Raw genomic sequence first — 20,994 nt, 5'->3', positions numbered from 1 at the left:
CCTACACGAATCTTTTGGATTTGTTTTTTTACTAAAGATCTTTAAGGATCTCGCTGAGAACTCACATAGTGATGTGTGATGGGAAATACGGTATTAGCATCACAAGGCACCAGTAAAAAAATCAGTGTCCCCTCCGTACATCAATCTTGGAACAGTCTAACTGTGCATCTACTCTAGTTTATGTATTCTATCATCGTGTAGCTAGAATTGAGCATTTCTAGCTACTTGGCTACTTACCATGGTCCTATTACAAACTCTACAGTGGACTGTCTATGTGTTATCCACCTGTGATAAACAGAAGCAACAACACTGGTTCTGTGTTGTGAAAACACACCTGGAATATATAAAATAAAGAGAAAATGGATATAGCCAGAGAATCCAGTTTAATAGGCTGCTATACAGGAAGACTTTGTTCTATGATACATTCTGGAAATAGTTTTCAAATGTTACTTACAGATACTGTATAAAATAGATACCAGTTTTATTGATTATACATCAAGATTCTTTGATAATTTAACCTGCTATTAAGTAATATATAAGATGTGTGATGGAAGGTGAGCAACACTTTACAGGACAATCTAAATCTAATAAATAGATCTGTATCTCACCACCAGATTGAGCCACTGCTGTGCCATCGTCAGACTACAGAGCAACCACAAAGTCACACACGCTGGTACATCTGCGTACAGTATAATAGAAGATAAAACCCCACTCCTCAAGCAGCTCCTCTTCCTTGCACGACTTTTTGGCTTTGGTCTGTACAGTAATACTCTGAGTGTGTGTGCTTGTTTGGTCCATGCAAAGCTATGAACAGTGTCTCGTTAAGAAAAAAATAGAATTTAAATTGAAGAGGTATAGTTTCAGTTAATTTAGGGTTAAAACAAAGTATCTCTGATCACAGGAAGGTTTGAACCTGCTCTTTTTGTGCGGCTATTTGAATGAGGAGGAGGGAGTAGCTACTCGGGTGTTTTAAGCAACACAGCTCTTGGTGTCCAGACTCTACACAGGATACTGTTAGCCGAAGAGGTTAGCAAGGATTGTTCTTCTGTTACAGCATGTGCTTGGGAAAAAAAAAACCCAAAATAAAACAAAAAACCCAAGATCTGAAACTGGCACTTCTTTACCCACAGGCTTATCACACCATTAAGAACACTTTCACTCTGGAATATACAACATGGCAGCTGGGTTAAAGCTGCAAACTGCATGTTTTCTATTGTCACAGGAATCAATAGCATACTCCAAAATAAAATAAAATGCTGCTGTTTCGCTGAATTGCAAGCAGTGTGCACATATGCCAGTTTTACAGAGAGATTTCCCATTGAAACAAACTTCAACAAAAACAGACCACAGGAAACAAACTGCATATTTAGTAAAATACCATTGGCACCACTTGCCAAAACGTACGATGCTGTAGTTGTACAGTCCTTACAGAGGAGAGGGCAGGCTCTTCACTCAAACATTTCGTAATGGCGCGTTTGCCTGACACGGGGCACCATATCGATGAGCAACCTGCAGAGGAAAGCACAGGAGCGTTGATGTGGAGACACAGGAAAGCCCTGAAACCAGGGTGCTGTCTCTAATTATAAATACTGATTTATTTCAGGAAAATTAATTCTGCCCCACAGTTGATTCTGCCCAAAAGGGAATGTAGAGCAAACTGTGTGGGGAGGGGCTCTTGGTTAGGAAGCTTGGATGCGTGGCTGCATTGAGACACTGAACTGCACAGCGGCAGTCACTTTTGGCTGGAGAAGCCACGGGAGGATGAGTAGAGAAAGAACTGTCCTAGCAACCTGTTCCTGCTGCTGCTGGAAGGAATCCCGCAGCAGTTTCACAAACTGTACAATCAGGGCTGTTGCCAAAACAAAATTCAGTTTTGTGTCCTGGTGACAGGATGGCTGAGCACGCTGTCAAACAGACCGATGGCACGAACGTAGCAGGAGCTTCAGTGGCTGTGCAGTTTCTGATGCTGTTTGCTGTGCTTAAATAAATACTTTTGTACAGATTTGCCTCTACAGTTTTCCAGACCAGCTAGTTTTACAATGGAAATTGTGATTATAGCGATTTTTCCAAGAATGGTATTCTCCATTAAAATGCTAATTTCATTTTCCAAGTTTTTTTTTTAAAAACCACACAGCTTCCAGATGACGGCTCACTGCAGCCTGGCCAAGGGCTGCTACTCAACAGGCACGCTTCCAATTAACCAAGACGCTACAAATCCCCCTCTCTTATGGCAGAAAGGGGGAGAAAATGCAAAAATCTTAGTTTCCATGCAGCCAAGAGAAATCGTGCAGCAATGAAGCACAAGGCAGAGCTTCATTTGATTTTATTCTATTTCTGGTGTCACAAACCAAGAAAGCATCATAAAATTCAATAGAAATAACATTTGAAACACGACTGGCTAACCCTCAGTTCAGAAGTTGCTATAGGGTAGGGCTAAGACGGAAATCACTTACAAGGTCATTCTTTAGGCTCAGACACCTTACCTTTAACCTAGACTTTCCTTGGAAAAAAAGCACTGCTTAGAAATGTGCCATAAAAGCAGCAGTGACTGATTTTTATCCAAGTTTTGTTGTTATTTTTCAAATATTTCAAACTTCATATTGCCAAATTCAGGTATACAAAAGCCTTCTAAAAATTATTCCAAATTCTTTTTAAGTCCTGGCTTCTTTCCAACTGATGTGAGACACAAAAAGCTTTTCTCCCTTTCCATATACTGTGCTTCAGTATTGGCAGCCAGTCTCATAAATTCCAGTTACTGATTTTACTGGAGTTATAGAAGCCTTATAGAGCTATGGCTTATTACATTAAACAGGCCATCTGCTGTACATACATACCGAAATACCTGCTAACAGGAGATACTCACTTGATTCCATAGGCAGATATTGTAAGTCCAATTAAAACTCCTATACTGCCATCCAGATACCAGACAGAAGAATTGTGTTTAAAAACTTCTGCGCTAAGAAGGATGGAAAATCCCATTATTCCACCTACAAGAGAGTTGAAACCTAGAAGAGAGGGAGGGGGAAAGAAATACAAAGAACCAATCTCAAGGCATTGGCTTTAAGTGTCGTGCCTAAGCAGCAGTGATCCGTAGGGAGACCAAGCATTGCTGTAAAAGTGCCACCAGAGAGGAGCACGGACCCCTGGGAGCCATCACGCTGCGGTGTCTCTGGGAGTCTGCATGGTCCCAAGGAGCAGTGCCATTCGTTCCTGTGGCAGAGGACTCTGCCACACTTCTTTTCAACAAATGGAACATGGAATATTTGGTGTCTGACCGGTGTTTTGTAAGATCTCTGTATATAAATATATAAATGACATAAATATACATAACTTTACACTCATTTCCCTGTGCATCTTGATTTGGTCACTCCCAATTTTTTCATTCTGTTTAGTTCCAAATCCCAATTCTAGCTGCTGTTTGTTTCATGCGGCTTTCACCTCTTGATGCTCATTTTCCCAACAGCAATACTGCTTCAAAACACTGGACCTGCTGCTCATTGCTCCTGACAGCCAAGCACTTATCTCTCCTGTAGCTGTATTTTTGAGCTGTAAAGTAGTGGCTGGATGCAGCCCCAAGTTTGACTGCTGTTAGCCCAGTTATCTTCCAAAAAACCCCTTCATCATATATGTACCATTGCTGCACGTGCACATAACCCCAGGTAGAACTTCCAAGGCCACTTTGTAAGTTACCCAAAGGCTCTCACTTTCTCTCAAAAGGAGCAAACTGGAGTCCAGTATACTCAAGGAGCTCATGGAAATGAAGGTGGTTTTGCACAGTAACATTTCAAAGGCCTTTTCTTGAAGCTTTTTACCCCATTCCATGTATTTATGTACATGTATTTGGCACTACAGCCTAAAGCTGCATACACTGCTGAATACATTAGGGAAGACATACATGATAATCCTAGGAATATTTTTCATTTATACCTTAGACAGGACCTTAATATCTGTTATTCACAAATTTTATTAATATCCTTTTACATTCATCTTTTTTTCTTAAACCCTCCCTCTTTGTCTCCAAGCCTCTCCCTTCAAAATCCTCCCAGAACTTTTGGAATAATTAATGCTGTTTTTCCTTCAGCTCTTGTTTGATTGGTTATGGTTTTAGGGTTGGTTTTTTTTAAGTCATTCTTTTGTGTTTATATTTTTTCCCCAAATTCCCTTTTTCTGGGTTTTTTTTTTCTGAAAAAAATGTAGATACATATAATATTTACCTAGTTGACAAATGAAAAATCAAATTTGAAATATTCCATATTGCTTGGTGAGTCAACTCCAGTTACCTGCTTCTTACAGTACTTAGCCATTTTTTTTCCAGTTCCCCATGACTGCCAACAACCATATACACAACACTTATTCCTTAATGTTTCCTTTGATCCAGACCTCTCACAGCCAGTCCTTACCTAAATCACATGAAGTCTTTCTGAAAGATGTAGCTAAAAATTGATCCTTCCTATGTATCCCTGCAGCTGAAATACTTGTATAAACCACCAGTATTGTGATTAAGATTCCACAGATCCCTGTCAGTAGGTGCTTAAATGCAAAGGAAAAGCACATGTTACTTAGCAAGACTGTGGTAGAATGGGGCATACAGAGGTTTCAGGCCTCCAGCCCTGCAAATAAAAGGGGGTTGGGGGCTTTTTTGGATCATGGCAATGCATTCTACAATTGGTATCACAGGCGTTGCACTTAAACGCCTGATTATTGGATTAATTATATCAGTATAATTATACCAGTATATACATACCAATTAAAACAATATACACACAATTACTCTGTCAACACCCTAGAAGAGTCCTTTTTTATTCCCTGGCAATACAATTTACACTACTAATACATGTCAATGAAATATATTGTGCATGTGTATATATAAAGTCTACATAAAGAATATAAAGTACAAATTAATTATCTATAAATGTAAACAAGTGTTACTTCCCTGTCTCCGCTTAAGTCAGAGTCCCTCAGCATGGTATGCAAAAGGCAGGAATAATTCATTCTCTTGCCATTATGGTCATTAGCCACTGCTGATGGTTCCAAACAGTCTAAAAGCCACTTAGAAAAGGAATAATTATTAGTTTTCTCTTCCTGACTGTCATTCAGTCAAACCTTTCTCTGCCAATGTGGCAGGAAATAATGAAATGGCTGCAGGTATTAATCCAGACACCGTGTTCTCTGCATAAGGCCAGCACAGGAAAAAACAGGTGGCTAAATCTGGGAAGGAAACAGGTATCTAAAGCCGACAGGAAAGTTGGCTGACATCACGTAGCTGTCACAGGCCTGCATCTGTCCTCCGAGATGTTACAAAAATCAAGATAGGAAATCGCTGGTTTTATTATCCAAAAGGCCATGAGCTTTTGCTGTAAACAAATCATACAAATAACATTTTGCCTTATTAGGATTCATAAATTTAGGCTTCAAAGAGATATTGTTGTCAAGCCCTACTCTAAAACAAAATTATTCTTTTACAAGATCATTATTAGAGGTTGACGTGTATAAGAGAGAATTTGCTGGTTTGAAAATAAAACTATTTTTCAGGAAGAAAAATGGATGTTCTTGTTACTCAAAACAGTTTGTTGGTCTACAGCCAGCAATTGCAGGAGGTAAATTAGCAGGAAACAGAAAACACTAAAAAAAGATATGCAAGGGAGTGCTAAATCTGTCTCAGCTGCTGAATCCCATCGTCTCCTCCTGATGGTTAATAAATCAAGTATATATGTAAATATCTCTTGTGAAAGAAGGTATTTAACCACACAAGGTAATATCAGCCTCCTACATTTTCTGAAGTAGTTGTGAAGGAGAGAAAAGAGAGATTAAAAAACAGACCAAGGTAATTGTATACTTTATTCCCTAATTTTTTTAATCAAAGAATGAGCAACCTCCAGCTCAGAAGCAATATAATTAGCACAAGGATGTAATTATGAGGGAAGAGATTTCTGTGTCATGCAGGAGACCAATTCAATGATATTCAGGAATTTTTCAGCTAGTATTTTGTCTGGAAAAAAACCTGCTCTGTTTTAAAAACAAGCCACCTGCTTTTAAAGGGAGCATTAGTGATTTGTCTGTCTCGACACAGTTCTGAAACAGTCGACACACCCCACCTACACTGACAGCAAGGGCAGTCAGAGGCCCTGGGCTGCAGATCCCAGGGTCCTTTATGCAGGTTGGAGATCTTTTCGTTTCAAAATGTGTAGGGTGGCAGAGTCCATAGTAAAGAATAAGATCACTGAGCAGCATGGTCTGCTGGGAGGGAATCACAAATGCAGGGAGGCAGTAGCTTAGTCCTAACTCCTGCACTGTTGTTTTGATTTCTCTTTTGCTTATTTTATAATTAAAATATAAATACTTATGAAGTATTTATATAAGTAGGTCAATATAAATACTCATAATATGTGTTAGCACCAAAAAGAAATATTGAGGATGTTTAAATTACTTAAAATAAAGCAATTGTATGTATCCCTAGACAAGCTGAAAATTAAATTTCCTTAAAATGAAATCTTTAGTAGAGTAAAATAACGTACGTACCACAAGCCATGAATCATTAACACCCTACCATGTATGTTTACAGAGCATTTCAAACTGTCCTGTGCTTGCAGATAAAATCTGGTAGACATTTGTAGGAGGCTGTGAAATCACCATCACTGTGGCCTCACTTGTTTGCAGCGTAGATCCCTGTGGCTTTCTGAAGATTCATAAGCTTGAGCCTTGTCAGTATCTGAACCAACTTTTAAAACATGCCTTTAAATGTACCTTTAAAACCAGCAGCAATCAGGTGCTACACACCTGAGCCAACAGAGAAGTGGCAGTGAGGTTTCCTAAGGATACAGAGGACGAACTTCACCTGGTGCCAAATTCCTGAAGGGCCACAGGAGCACGGAGGGCAGGCAGGCAAAGGCTTTGTTTCACAGATGCAATGCTCCACCAGCTCTACTGAGGTGGGAAAAGCACTACAGTGGCAAATTATGTCTGCCGGGGGTACCTGTATGAATGATGGTTGTGATTCCTGCACAAGGCAGGGAAGCATTTTCTGCAACAGACTTGCTAGGTGTTAACTGTAGGGATCAAACTGTTTACTGGGCATAAGCAGTCAGGATAGATGTGACTTAACCAAAGCTATATAAATTGGTGTCATGTCCCATCTCTGTAGTCTAACCTCTAAGTAATATACACCAAATTTATTATATGCTCTTCCTCAAACTCTATTATTGCTTACTATCCACACATTAACTTCCACCAGATGTGCACATTTCAGCTGAGGTGTCTATGCAAGAGGCTATTGGTACCACAGAGGGGTTTTGGCTTTTTTCCCCATTTCCCAGTGGCCTTCTTATTTCAATGCACTTTCACAGTTGCCCTCATGTAGGAGTCACTTGTATCCTCCCTGTCTACAACATTACCTGGAAAAATCAATAAACACAGCAGGATCAGCTTGACACTCACCATCGGTTATCAGCGCTCTGCTTGTAAGGACCTTTCCCAGCATAAATTTGATTACTGCCAAGACAGTGCAAAGGATTCCACTTAAAACGGAGACACTATACAGAAAATCATCCTGAAAGAAAATATGTCAGACATTAGTACATCTTCTGGTCATGCCCCATACATTAAATGGCAAATAGTAGTAGTTACTGCGCAATTATTTGTGCCACTGAAGTATACAATCAGAGAAAACTATTTCCTGAGTTATGACTTTCACAACAGCTGGTGCTTATTTTACTTTTACTGCTGTCTGTAATTGCTTTTGCAAACATAATTAATGACAGCTCCAAGAAACAAATTTTAAATTGACCCAAACTCCTCAGAACTGGGAGGTTACTGGGCTGCTTGCAGACTGCCTGGTCATCTAGTGTCTAATGCAACCAGGAATGGAGTCCTCACACACAGGATGAAGACTTGAGACTAGAATCCCACTTACCAGCCCTGTGTTGATTTTTGGTGTGAGAAACAACTATTTAATATTGTTTCTGATTCTGTGCTTGCTTTGGTTTTGTTTCATTTCCTTCTTCTAAGGTAAAGTCTGGTCCAAGCTACATCCGTAACGGTTTTGATACAGACGTGCAAAGTCAGTTTTAGCTCTTTCTTAGAAAACCAATTTTTCACGGACTTTCATTTCACAGCTACAGAAATACCCACATTGCTTAATTTGAATGAGTAACACGGGCTCCCTAGGCTCCCTCAACAGAAAGCTGCATGCCTATGTAGGGCAAACAGGAGTAACTAATTACTGTTTAACACACACACTCTAAAAGGTCATCTCGGGGCACCTACCTCTTTCTCCGGACTGCTCTGTGTTTGGTTGGGGCGAGAGGAAACTCTCGTGGGCACTTGAACACCAGCACTGCAATAAGGTGCCTAAAGGGAGCCCCTGTGCCTTCTTGCCCCTACAGGTACCTGAGCCCATGGGCTATGCAGAGAAACCCCAGTGAGCTCTTAGCCTGCTTGCCTGCCATCTAACCACAGACCTCTGAAATAGATTAATTTATTGCTCTTTACAGAAGCTTTCATTTAAGCTGTTGCAACATCAGCACAAATAAAGGAAATAGCAAGAATATATTTTTTTTATCTGCAGGTCTAAGTGGGCCAGTGCCATTGGGACCCTGTTACTGATTAAAACACTCTGGCAAAAGTCCCCGCTGATAGTAAACATTGTCATGACGATTCATCATCAGCGCCATCCATTTTCATTATTTTAGCAGCAATTCAAAACCCAAAGAAATAAAAAAAAAATGGTTTTAAAAGCCGTTTAGGAAGATACTGGGAATTAGATTACCGGTATAATGTATTCACACTCCTAAATAAATCATTCAATATCTTTTTATACAACTTTTTTATGTCATATAATTTTCAAAGTCTACTGTACTCAGTCTCAGTCATGAGCTCATTCTCTCCAGTCCTGGTACAATATTGAATACTAAGACATAATGCACTGAGGGAAAGAGAGTAAAATAGCAGCAGTGAGAAGACATAACTCCAACACTGGGTAAAGGCAGTATAAAAAGCATTTGTAAAACTATCCTATCAAAATTACTAGAAAATACCCAGGCAATTTTGGAGTGCTACGGAAGGAGTAAGGAAAGACGGGGAATATTTGCTTGCTGTCAGCCTAGCAAGGAAAGTTGGGAGCTTTCAGAAGATCAGAAATGACAACAAAAATCCGAAAGTCTAGATAAGCTTTGCAAAAAGCACTTGAAATTTGAGATAATTGTCAAATTCAGACCTCTAAATTTTGTGCATCTTTCTCAAAAATGTGTATTTATCATGCCTAAAGACTTAATTTTGATAGCCTGACAAATTCTGACTGCTCTTGAGATTTTAATCCAATCTCACCTAATATTTTCTTAGATATTTTACCCCATATTTAATATACAGCATATGTGTAAGACTTCAGATTACTGAAGCGGAATGATATGCTCCTTCAACCTGGTCCTCTCTATCCCAACCTGCTGAGTGAGCAGTCAGAATGCCATCCCCACATTATCAGAATGTGAGCTTCCCATAGATGCATGAGTTTGGCTTTTGCTTTAATCATTTGTAACAGCAAGTGTGAAGGCAAACCTGCTTGTAAGGCTCTCAAGAGCATGAAGGCCCCTCGCTCACCTAACAGTGACTGATGGCTCCCAGGCTCCCCTCCCTCATCTTCGTCTTTCTCATCTGCAAGGCACCAGCTTTGTCACTAGCACAGAACTGAACGGTGTAGACCCAGGGGAGGTGACAGCATAAATCACTTTGCTATCAAAAGTTATGTTACTATCAGCCTTGGGCTGACAAAATTAATATTTCATACACCTATTAAATTCTTGAGGATGGAGTTGTAAACAAATACAAAGTCACAGAGTTTGGAAAAAACTATGAATCCCAATACAAGATTTTGAAATTCATTGATACAGATGTTCAAAAGGCCAAGTATTAATTCAGAATTCTGAAAATGTTATCCCTTATTCCCTGTGTTATAGCACAAGATTTCCTCCTCTGCATGGCACATTATTTGAGCTGGTTTGCTTTTTTCTTGTCATGGTATGTACCATAGATTTTTGGGATGAATTCTGTTCTTTTTCCTGCATATGTCACTAAAATATATGTGGAAATACATCTTGCCACTTGTTCCCGCCATACAGTTGTGATCAAAATCAGTCTAGCTGCTTTACTGCAATCCGAGAATAACTTCAATGTGATACACATTTCTGAATCCACTCATAAAGTGAACATGAACAGACTTTTTATAGAGGATTCAGGAAATAGAAATGCTTCAGAAGTTTGGTGGTTTTTTTCATTGAATCACAGAAGGCAAGCTCATTTTATTGCTAACACTAATCTAATAACCACTGATGATGCAGAAGACCTGACAAATTGAAGCTCTTTTGTTATTACAGTAGACAGAAAAGGAAGAAATTAAAAAACTCTGCTCTCAATGCAAACACCTGAGCGGTTTCTTGCTTTAGACTGTCAAGCAGCTTTTCAGAAGATGATATTACTTCTTTTTTAATCTCTAAACCCCTAAATCTCACTGGTATCTAAATCAACTTCTCCAGTTGTGTGCAGCTTTTCGCAACAGCCACAGGGAGGCGGCAGATACCTCAGTAACTGAGCACACGATGCACGAACACAAAACCGAAGAGAAAAAAAATCTTTAAATTCAATTTCCTCAATACTCTGTTATGCTTTCTGGGTCTCCAGGCACTCAAGAGCTGGAAGAAGAAGAAGGAGGCTACCTGCTACTAACAAGAAGCTTTTGCATATGTAAGAGAGCAGCCTAAAATACGTGGGGAAGCCCAGCAGCCTGGACGGCCCCTGTGGCACCGTGCCTGAACAGGCGAGGTCGTAACAGGAGAGAAATGGCTCACAACGCTGCCTTGGCGCTACTTGCCTGCAGTGATCAGAAGCTGGAACCAGTTTAGGACAGCAGTTGGCTGCACTGGTACACCACGAGTCAGGACATCCTGGTAGAGAGCACCTGCTAAGAGGGATTCAGCAAATTACCTGAGGGAGAGCTGCTGTGGGCTCAGCACCTGGGCTGGAGCTGGGGCCTCACAGAGGCGGCCAGCTGATGAGGAGTTAAACACGTCATATTGTGGCTGTGAAATGATTCCCATTAAACTAACTCATTCTTTGGAGAAATGAAGAAAAGAGAAGCCATAATGGAGATCTAAATTAATAAAATAAGCCTGGCCATCTGGCACCATCTCCCTCCGGATCTTCCCGCAGTCCTGCCCTCTCTGTACCCCTTGCCTGCCCATCTGACAGTCATTAAGAGCACGAAGCACATCTAGCCAGACTCGGTCTACACGTCCTTGGCATTATTTTAATTAAAGCAGCAGCAAATTGTGACAGATGATAAAAATTTAAATTCTGATCATTTCCATATGATAAAGGCTGCTCAGCATGGTAAATACAGCTCCTTCCTTTTCCATTTCTTTTCATCATATTCCCTCATTACTACTACACTGTACACGAGACCTTAATTAAAGGACACATATATCTTACTAGATAGATTTTACACATGGCTTCATGTATAAAACAGCACTGTACATAAAGAAAGGTGCCCATCCTGGACTGCCATCTCATTACACATTGCTGTAATAACTACCATGTCCCTAGTTAAGGGTTTTTTTAATGCAAGATTTTATGCTGTGACAGTATCCCAAAAGAAAGCTTTCCTAGGATACTTTTTTTTTGGTCCTAGGAAAGGACTAATAGCAGTCAGCAGGCAGCTTTCCTCCACTTTATCTGAACACATTGTTCCCACCAGTGCAGCTGAGAAGCAGGGTCTGCTAAAATGTGTCAACAGTTCTGTCCCCGCTTTCAAGGATTTCACCATAAGCAGCAGTAATTTATGGCTCAAGAAAAATTTGTTGATGATGATATTGTGACTTTGATCTCTTCCTGAATCTATTGTAGAAACTGGAAAAAAATAAAAAGCCACAGGGAATGCTTCGGTGCTCGGCTTGGAGATATTTTAACCCAGTTCCCAGCCTAGCAACTAAATTTCAGCTGATTTGTGCTCCTAATATTTCCCTAGAATGCATCTCACTAATTCTGACCTTAAAACTTTGCCCTGATTTCATATATTCTATCTACCGAATCCCCTCAACCCTCTCTCTTTTTATCACAGCCCTTTCACTTCCACTTCTGGGATCTAAAAATGTTCTCATCTCACTGAAGTGTACAGTGTTGAGTAAAAAGGTATTCATCCATATGGGAGGAAGAAGGCATGTTCAGTGGTCCTCTCCAGTGGTCACAACACATACGATATTATGATTAAAATCTATGTGTGATCCTCCTTTCTGGCCTTCCTTAGTAGCTCACTCTACTCCGATTCCAAAACAAGCTGCTTCTCCCAACCCACAAGAGTTGCAGGTTTCTCTGCACTCTTCTGCCCTCTCCTTAGCTTCCTCTGTGAACTGAAGACTGAACCACCTTCCTACTCCTGCAGGAGCTGGGAATTTCTGGTATCACCTTTTTCATGCCATTTTTTCCCTTTCCCAGAGAAGCTGTTGTCTCATGGTGTTGTACCTCTTCTCTGCTGAGCCTTGCTCATCTTGGCTGAGGTAGGGACATGTTTCTGGAACGCTACAGATGCTGCTGGCAGAAGCCATGTCATGGCTTGCCCAAACCGAACTGAGTTTCTGTTGTTAAATATTAATTTGCCCATCTCTGCAATTCACCATCTGTCTCACAGGTCCTAACAACGACCCTTCTTCAGTCAAGGTGACTGGTCACTGTCCTCCCCAGTGCCCGTCAGGCAATCACCCTGCCCCTCATCCCCACCTCCACACGCTTTCCACTGCCTTCTGCTCCTCCAGGTCCCTTGGCAGCTCTCATGTCATCTGGGCATGCTGGCTGACAGATCACTAAAACCCCTCTCTGCAGCATGTTACTTAACCAAAAAGGACTTGTTTCCCCTGCTTCTCCCTCTGAAGGATTCTGTTTATATAGACAGTAGCAGAGATGTTTCTAATACAAACACTTTTTTTTTAAAAAGTTCCAAATCTCTACCACATGTTCTCCCAAGTAATTAATAGTTTATGTAATCAGTCTAGAGGGAGCTTCTGGGAAGCTGGAGAGTCTCTCTCACCAGCTAGCTTCAAAAGGGACAAGAGTTTTAATTGCACTTTGCTGTCAGAAAACAAACCAACAGCCCAGTGTCTGACTCAAGCAGGAGACAGTCTCTTCACATGGAGATATAAAGATCTATTATTAGTACCAAAAAAACCCCCTTATGAATGTTTAAACTTTTATCTTTGGTGCTGAAGTGCTGTGACAAAGCAATTCCACAGCGCAAAGCACTTCTTCAAGAAACAGATAAGAAAGACAATGCTGCAGTCGGGGCACCAGGGCTGCAAACCAAGGGGCTATGAACTCCAGAGAAGTGGCTTAGCTGGCCTTATGGCTCCTGCAAAAGGTCTGCTTCAAACTCTGAGATCACTCGTGCTTCACATTTTCACAGAATTCATCTACATTGATTTAGCACCAAACAGCTGTAACACATAATTTAAAATGGGATTTGTCCATCCTTGGAAGTGTTTCTCTAGTGAGACTGCCATTTCTCCAGTTAGGAGGAGATTGAGACCAGCAATGCATTACACATAACCTAGCGAGCAGCTAGCAGTTGCCAACTTTCGTTTCTTATCACCGTCTGGTAAGGACTGAAATCAAGACTTTCCACTCATCACTTGAGCAGAGAGTGAAGTGTAGTTCATCTGTTTTTCCTAACCCTGGCTTACTAGCTCATTTAACTATCCACAACATTCTCACCAACCTGTAGGAAGCACATGGATTTTAGGGTTAAATTAATTGTTTAAGGCCAAACACCAAACCATATATAACAGGTAGCATTATAAAACAGGATCCTAATGTATACTTAATATACATGGTACTTTGACTTGAAATGGTAAGCAGTAAATTATATACACATATATGAGACTGGAAATGTATAGGGAAGTATGTGTAAGGACATATGTGTATATAATCACAAGTATTATTTGCTATATTGCTGTAGAGCTATAATTCAACTGCTGACATGGTTAAATATATTTATAATGTATTTATTATATAGAATTAAATTAGTAAATAAGTTAGAATTCATAAAGCTACACCGTGCCACCCCTAGCTTCAATAGTATAATCAATAGTATATGATAGAAATACATGAGGCCTAATCTTTCCAGCAATTTCATTTATAAAAGCATTGGAGGCACCACATCAGATGTGCTGCACGTTGTTTGTACACAAACTGATTGCATTTTTCCTTCTTTGTTCTGCAGGAAATGTCAGAAATATGGCATGATGCTTGCTTACTCTTGCAAAAAAAGTGTCCTTTGCCATACTAATGAGGACAAATGCCAAACTGCATTGACATTACATGTGTTATACTATTACCTAGGGAAATGCATGCAGTAACTGAATAGTAAATGGATATTGATTTACAACCCCAGGTGAAATGAAAGCAGTCATTCTTAGTGTGGCTGGGTTGGGCTTTTTTAACCACCCTTAACAAACAAGAAAAGGTTTGCAAATTTTTTGTGGCAACAGTCAAAATAAAATATACCATTTACACTTAAAGTATATTTATACTATCCAAGAATACATAGTAGCTGACATGAAGAAAGTAAAGGGGCAAATGAGAAAGGATATTTATCAGAAATGGCAAGCATTAACACTAGCAATGCAAACACAAAACAACGCTTAAAACCTATGCTCCACTGGAGTTTTAAGTTCCTTACTCAATATATTAACAACACATCAAAGAATCACTAAAATTTACACAGAAATCCAAGCATGATGTCATCAACATTATGCATTATCACTATTCCTCCTCATTTGCAATGAAATGTGTGCATACCAGCTCCTCAGGGTCAGTACTGGCTGTGGATACAGCTCTCTGAAACATCAATAAAGGGAAGGTAATTCTTTTTCCTAGTGGGAATTCTCTTATTACGGCTCACATAGGTTGGAGGACAAATGCTGGGAGTATCAATAGGGGAAATATTCTGAATCTGATAGCCAGCAGGGGAAAAAAAAAAACATAATAAATCATTTCTTACCAACAAGAAGCGATTCTATTTTAGGTTAAACACCGAACACTGTAGAAAAAAGACCATTGAAATTACATGATCTGAGAAATATTTGTTTAAATTTAAACAGAAGGGTAAACAGAATGAAGATTTTATATTCCAAATCTCAAATACTGTAAGTATTATTACACTTTGTAAGTCAGGTGTACTGAACAACAGATAAAATTATGGGAAATCTTAATTCCAAACACCCCAGAAAGAAGAGCAGCTGGCCTAGTTCTTCTAACACTTTCAGCAAGTGTGAGAAGGAACAAAGAAAAAGAGGACGGAGAGGAGGAGGAAAAAAATAAAAGAGAGAAAGATCTGATCAGTGAGAAATATTTCCTTAGGGGTCGATGATATGAAACTGAATAATAACTGCAGCATGCCATGCTGAAGCAGACCCTCAAAGAATAAAGATTCCCAGCTACATAAGAAATTCAAAGCTATAAAAAAATAGGAGAACACAGAAAGAAGTGGACTTTGTAGCTGTAAGGTTACCACATATTAATGGTACAGGCTCTTTCCTGTAAAAAACGTTATTTCCTTTGGATTTTGTGATCTCTCCATATTTTTCTCAAGTTTTCCAGGTATACAACAGCATGTTCACAACTGCTCCTCATTGCAAACACATGCATGGAGTTTGGGCAGATCCACTGTACAGCACAGGCATAGAAAGCCTAAGACAGTGTCACTTAAAAATTCTGGGAAGGGCTGGAGGCACTGTATGGGCTCTATACAGCACTTGTACACCTACTTTTTACAGGAAATCTTACCCAAATATCTAAACTTCCGAGTTATATGAGAAGAACAGGAGAGAAACAGTAAGTTTTCCTTCAAAACCCACATGTTCCAAGGCAAGTGAAAAATATCACTGCATCTCCTCAATTCATAATATTGGAAAGCTTTAATGAAAAAATATTTTCAGGCTAACGAGAATGGAGGTCACAGCTTGAGAATGTGACTTGCACATATGTGCTGATGCATGCAGAAACTGCATCTACATGCACACCACCACACAGATTTGCCTCTAAAGGAAAATGAAGCATCTCTGCAAATTCAAGGTAAGGTTACATGATGGATAGACTCTCTCTGGAAGGGACATGAAAGCTTTATCCTCCTCATTTCTCCTCTGTCCAAAAATCAGCGACCCACAATACATTTTCTGACACTCACTAAAAGAAATGTCCAAAGCTTGGAAAATGTGGGAGACAAAAATCCATTACGCTTCTCACTATGTATATTCAATATTGGTGGTTTCCAAGACTTTTTGGACAAATAGATCCCTTGAGTTACAATATTTCTCCCTTCTCTACCTATATTATATCTACCTTATCATCAACCCTGCAGTTCACGACTTTGTGAATTAATTCATTTAAAAACACAATAAGCAATACAATTCTATGGATCAGTTGTTGATGTAAAAAATTGAAAACGCTAGCACAAGGGAACCCTGAGGATTAATAGATTTCAATTACTTGAAAAGAAACTTTTCCCCATGATAGTAAGTAGTGTGTAATTAATATGAATATATAATTGTATAGCAAGCGTATAATTAATTCACTGGCCAACTCTCCTGACTCAGAAGGTTATTTTTCAGGCCAGGCTTCTCCTTCATTATTATATAAAGTAATGTGCACAGGGAAAACCCTAAGTGTACCTAAGAGTGACAATTTCTGAACTGCAGGAGATGAAATCTACAGTCATAACAGTTCTGTAAAAAATCAGTTCAGTGCTCAGTAGTAATTTGAAAAAATGAACATAGAATCAGAATCATAGAGTCGTTACAGTTGGAAAAGACCTTTAAGATCATCAAGTTCAAGTGTTAACTAACTCTACCGCGCCCACTCCTAAACTATGTCGCTGAACACCATAGCTGGATGGTTTTTAAATACATCCAAGGATATTGTATAAATCCCTGGTGACTCCTATACCTTGAAACCTGTGGGCTCTTGCGGCTTTTCCATCTAAAAATGGAGATAAAACTGAAAAAAAAGGTACAAAGAAAGTTGCTGATGTCCAAAGAACAGCCTTGAGCCTCACCCAGCACGCCCAAGGTTGCTGGTGTGTATAGAAAACATACACTACCAAGAGTAAAAATTCCAGACAAACATTTATCATCAAAATTATCCATATTTTAAACCAATTAATCTACTTAATCATTCATATCCTGCCTTACAGGCTAGTTCAAAGTTAACTGCAGTCCTTGGCATATCAAGCAAGGGAACTAAAAGGAGAAATACACCATTTCTGGTTTTGTCAAGGTTTTGAAGCATTTTAAAGGATTACAAAAAACATTACTCATGCTGAAAGCACATGTTGTGACATACACTACCTGTTATCTATTTTTACTTCACACAGAGAAAGAGGTAAACCAAACAAAAGCAGAAAAGAAAGGCAGACGCAGTATTAAGAAATGCAGAAAGTCAGGAGCTCTAATTGTCCTCTCTTCTATGCCAGCGCAGATCAGGAGTGCTGTCATTCACAGCATTTCAATGAAATTACATTCGGCAGGGAATAAAAGAGAATTCAAATAGGTGACTGAAAAATGCCTGACTGAGCTAAACCTGAGCTCCTGTCCTGTAAATTAAGTAGCTCTTCTCTGCAGTCTAACAAGAAACTGTGGATATTTAAGCCCCTTACAAAACAGGGTATCCAAGCTGGAAATGCCATTTCCATGTTAAATCTGTCACTGTCCTTTTGGCTCTCTGAATCCTGGTGAGGATTGTCAGACCTGCTGCTGAAATCATCATATGAAATGACACCCACCAGAGATCCTGATTCCAAATGTCCACACAAGCAAATGAAAATCTGTGTCCAAAACTTTTGAAAAAAGCATTTCAAATTATTTCTTAGTCCTGAGAATTTTATATCTTTTCTCACTGGTAGTATTTTCATGAAAGCAACTCTTCTGAGATCCACCTCAAGGACAACAGAATCGCTACATCAAAGATCTCATAAATTCTTTCTAAGGAAACACCTTTCCCACTACGTGCATACAAAGAACTGACAGATAAGTAACCGATGCATCAAGAAATACAATGAACTTTGTATGATTGATCCAGAATGATTCAGAAGTGACTGACTACTCTTCTAGGATTTTAGTCATAGCACCTTGCAATTAGCAGGCAAATACTTCAATGCTTGATCTGTTTCACTTCTTAAATTAAACTTGTCAATATCGTACTATTTTCTCCAAAACTTACACAAATTAAAATGAACTCAGAGAAATTATAACTGCTCCCAATTTTCGACTCTGACAAACTCACTGAAGTTTACCACAAATTAAGATGTAAAAAGTGACTTTATAGGTCTGAGAACGATGCAGGCAGGCATGTTGCTCTGCACTAACATTACATTAATCTTGAATCTCCCACAAACAGAAGAGCAATTTATTCCAAACCATTTCTGTCTTCGTGACTGACAATGCCAGCCTTGTGTTCAGCATCTGAACACCAAGAGCAACATTTTCCAGTTGAGTTATAGCCACATTATCTCCCCTAAATTTGAAGTCACACATCTAAAATTTCACAAGATGCTTTGAGAAGTACCAATATCTTCAATGACTTTTGCTTCAAGAAAGACTAATAAATTTGTAAATTGTACAATAAAAATCATGCAGCTGTGACTCACATGTGAAACTCATGTTGAAGCCTATGTCCTCTTAGTCTAGTACAGAGCTCTTCACCCTACTCTTATCACAGAATCACAGAACGTTAGCGATTGGAAGAGACCTCAAAAGCTCATCCAGTCCAATCCCCCTGCCGGAGCAGGAACACCTCGATGAGGTTACACAGGAAGGCGTCCAGGCGGGTTTGAATGTCTCCAGAGAAGGAGACTCCACAACCTCTCTGGGCAGCCTGGTCCAAGTGCTCTGTCACCCTCGCTGAGAAGAAGTTTCTTCTCAAATTTAAGTGGAACCTCCTGTGTTCCAATTTGTGTCCGTTACCCCTTGTCCTATCATTGTTTGTCACCGAGAAGAGCCTGGCTCCATCCTCGTGACACTCACCCTTTAAATATTTATAAACATGAATGAGGTCTCCCCTCAGTCTCCTCTTCTGCAGACTAAAGAGACCCAGCTCCCTCAGCCTTTCCACATAAGGGAGATGCTCCACTCCCCTACACTTATACCAGTTTGGGACCTATGGTGCAGTTACATTACCTTTTCTTGGCCTCAGCGTTCTGCTATTCTCACACCACTATGACACTTCCCTGGCATCAGGGTAGCACACTAATATGAAATCTCAGTAATACAGAAATCACTATCAGAAAGTATTTCAGGTCACTATTTTGATGCAGAACTACTTATTTCACTGCTATGCAAAAACTCATTAGCAGAAAATGCTGTTCTATTATTTCTCCATAAATGTCCATATAGCCAAACTACGTAAGATACTACAGGAATTAGTTCTATTAGTAATTAGTTTATGGTGGTTCAAGAAGTAAAAGACAGCACCCTAGAAAGAAGAGTAGAGGCAGAAACTTCTCCCTCTTACTGATTTGATTTGAGCAGATTTCCACTCTTTTAAGATGCTAACAGTATCGCCTGGGCAGCTGCAGATTAGCCGGGAATATATTTGATCGGCAAAGACCCAAACAACTGGGAAGAATGACTATTACTGCTGAGACACAGAGCAGCTAAGGGAGCATTATGCTAACAGAAAATCAGCAGATTCAGGCACAGATAGAGCAACCGAAAAGGTTTCTATTAAACAGCATCCGTTCTCCCCCAACTAATTTAATGTAGCAACTCTGAGGCATATCTCCTCACTGGCCATGACTTGCAGCAGTAATGCTGTTCTCTCGGCCTCCCCATTTTTCAGTGTTATTCTTAGCTTACACAGAGATATTTCACCTGTCACACAGCCCTTACTGAATCCATTTCCCACAGTGAGATGAACTGAAAGACTTTGAAGTGAGAATCCTTGCCATGTCATTTAAGAGACACTGAACAGAAGTACCATCTTTTTTCATCCCTTGTCCTAACCTACTTTCCAGGCAGAATTGCAAGGTAGGAAAATCCTTTATGTTTGTGCATGAGGTTTTTACCCTGCCACTAGTTAGCCACAGTCCTGCCCTGCCAGATACATCCTCCAAACCATTGATAGTACTTGAGCACCTAAATAAGCAAGAACAGTCAGACCAATGTCACAGGAACAAAATTATCCATTTATCCTGAAACTGGGTCAAATGTAAGCAGTATCCACCCTGACTTTTACCTACTCAACACAGTTCTAGCGCACCAAAGTCTGAATCCAAGGGAGTCTGTGACAAAAGGGGTCTGCACAAATCGTTCTCACAGGACACCTGAAATGCAATGGGATCTCCTCCTTGGAGATACCTTCCTGTCGCTCTGATTTCACTTTTTTCCTTGCTGTAAATGCATTTCAAAAATTAAAAATCAAAAAAGAGGAAGTAAAAAATGTCTGCAGTTCATAAATAACTTTGATTCTGCAAATAGGAGACATTTCTTTCTATATAAGAAACAGAGCCCTCACCTGACAGTACCTGTAATGACAGAGGAGTGAAATATAGATGACACCTTTTAAACTTTTGTTCCTACTGCTGAAATTATTAGGGCATTTGCCCACAATGAATTAGACTGACACATCCAAATTAATCTCATCTATGCTACCATAAATTCACCAAATGGGTGTTTTAATTATTACTGTAGCCTCCCTTCTTACATTATTTCTGCTTCACCGAGTCAAGAATATATACATCATTTTCTCACTAAATAGGAGTCAAACTGTAGCCAGATGCACTGCTTGGATACAGGCAAGTTAAGAGGCTGTCCTTTAGCCGGTCATCTCTGTAGGGTCTCCTCTCACCCTTATCAGGACCTCCTTCAGCCTTACTGGCACAATGGCATCCATGCTCACTCCCTAACCCTGTTCTGTCAAAATGTTTTGGTTGAGTTTAAGAACTGACTACTAAAAGTGTTTAAGCTA

The 20,994-nt window shown here is 39.7% G+C and overlaps 1 protein-coding gene across 1 annotated transcript in view; it reads right to left on the bottom strand.

Moving 5' to 3' along the window:
- Positions 1-364: 364 nt before the first annotated feature.
- Positions 365-20,994, bottom strand: part of TMEM163 (transmembrane protein 163) — a 93,522-nt gene continuing 72,892 nt past the window's right edge. The window contains exons 6-8 of the mRNA XM_010192281.1: positions 7,435-7,546; positions 2,864-3,005; positions 365-1,509 (exon numbers count right to left, since the gene is read on the bottom strand). Of these exons, the coding sequence (XP_010190583.1) occupies positions 1,449-1,509; positions 2,864-3,005; positions 7,435-7,546 (315 nt within the window). The 3' untranslated portion in view covers positions 365-1,448. The remainder of the gene's footprint in view (positions 1,510-2,863; positions 3,006-7,434; positions 7,547-20,994) is intronic.

This window comes from Mesitornis unicolor, unplaced genomic scaffold (assembly GCF_000695765.1).
Source record: "Mesitornis unicolor isolate BGI_N332 unplaced genomic scaffold, ASM69576v1 scaffold5729, whole genome shotgun sequence".
Lineage (NCBI taxonomy): Eukaryota > Metazoa > Chordata > Aves > Mesitornithiformes > Mesitornithidae > Mesitornis > Mesitornis unicolor.
Note: the sequence above shows the minus strand (reverse complement) of the source record. Positions and strands in the feature narration are given on the sequence as shown.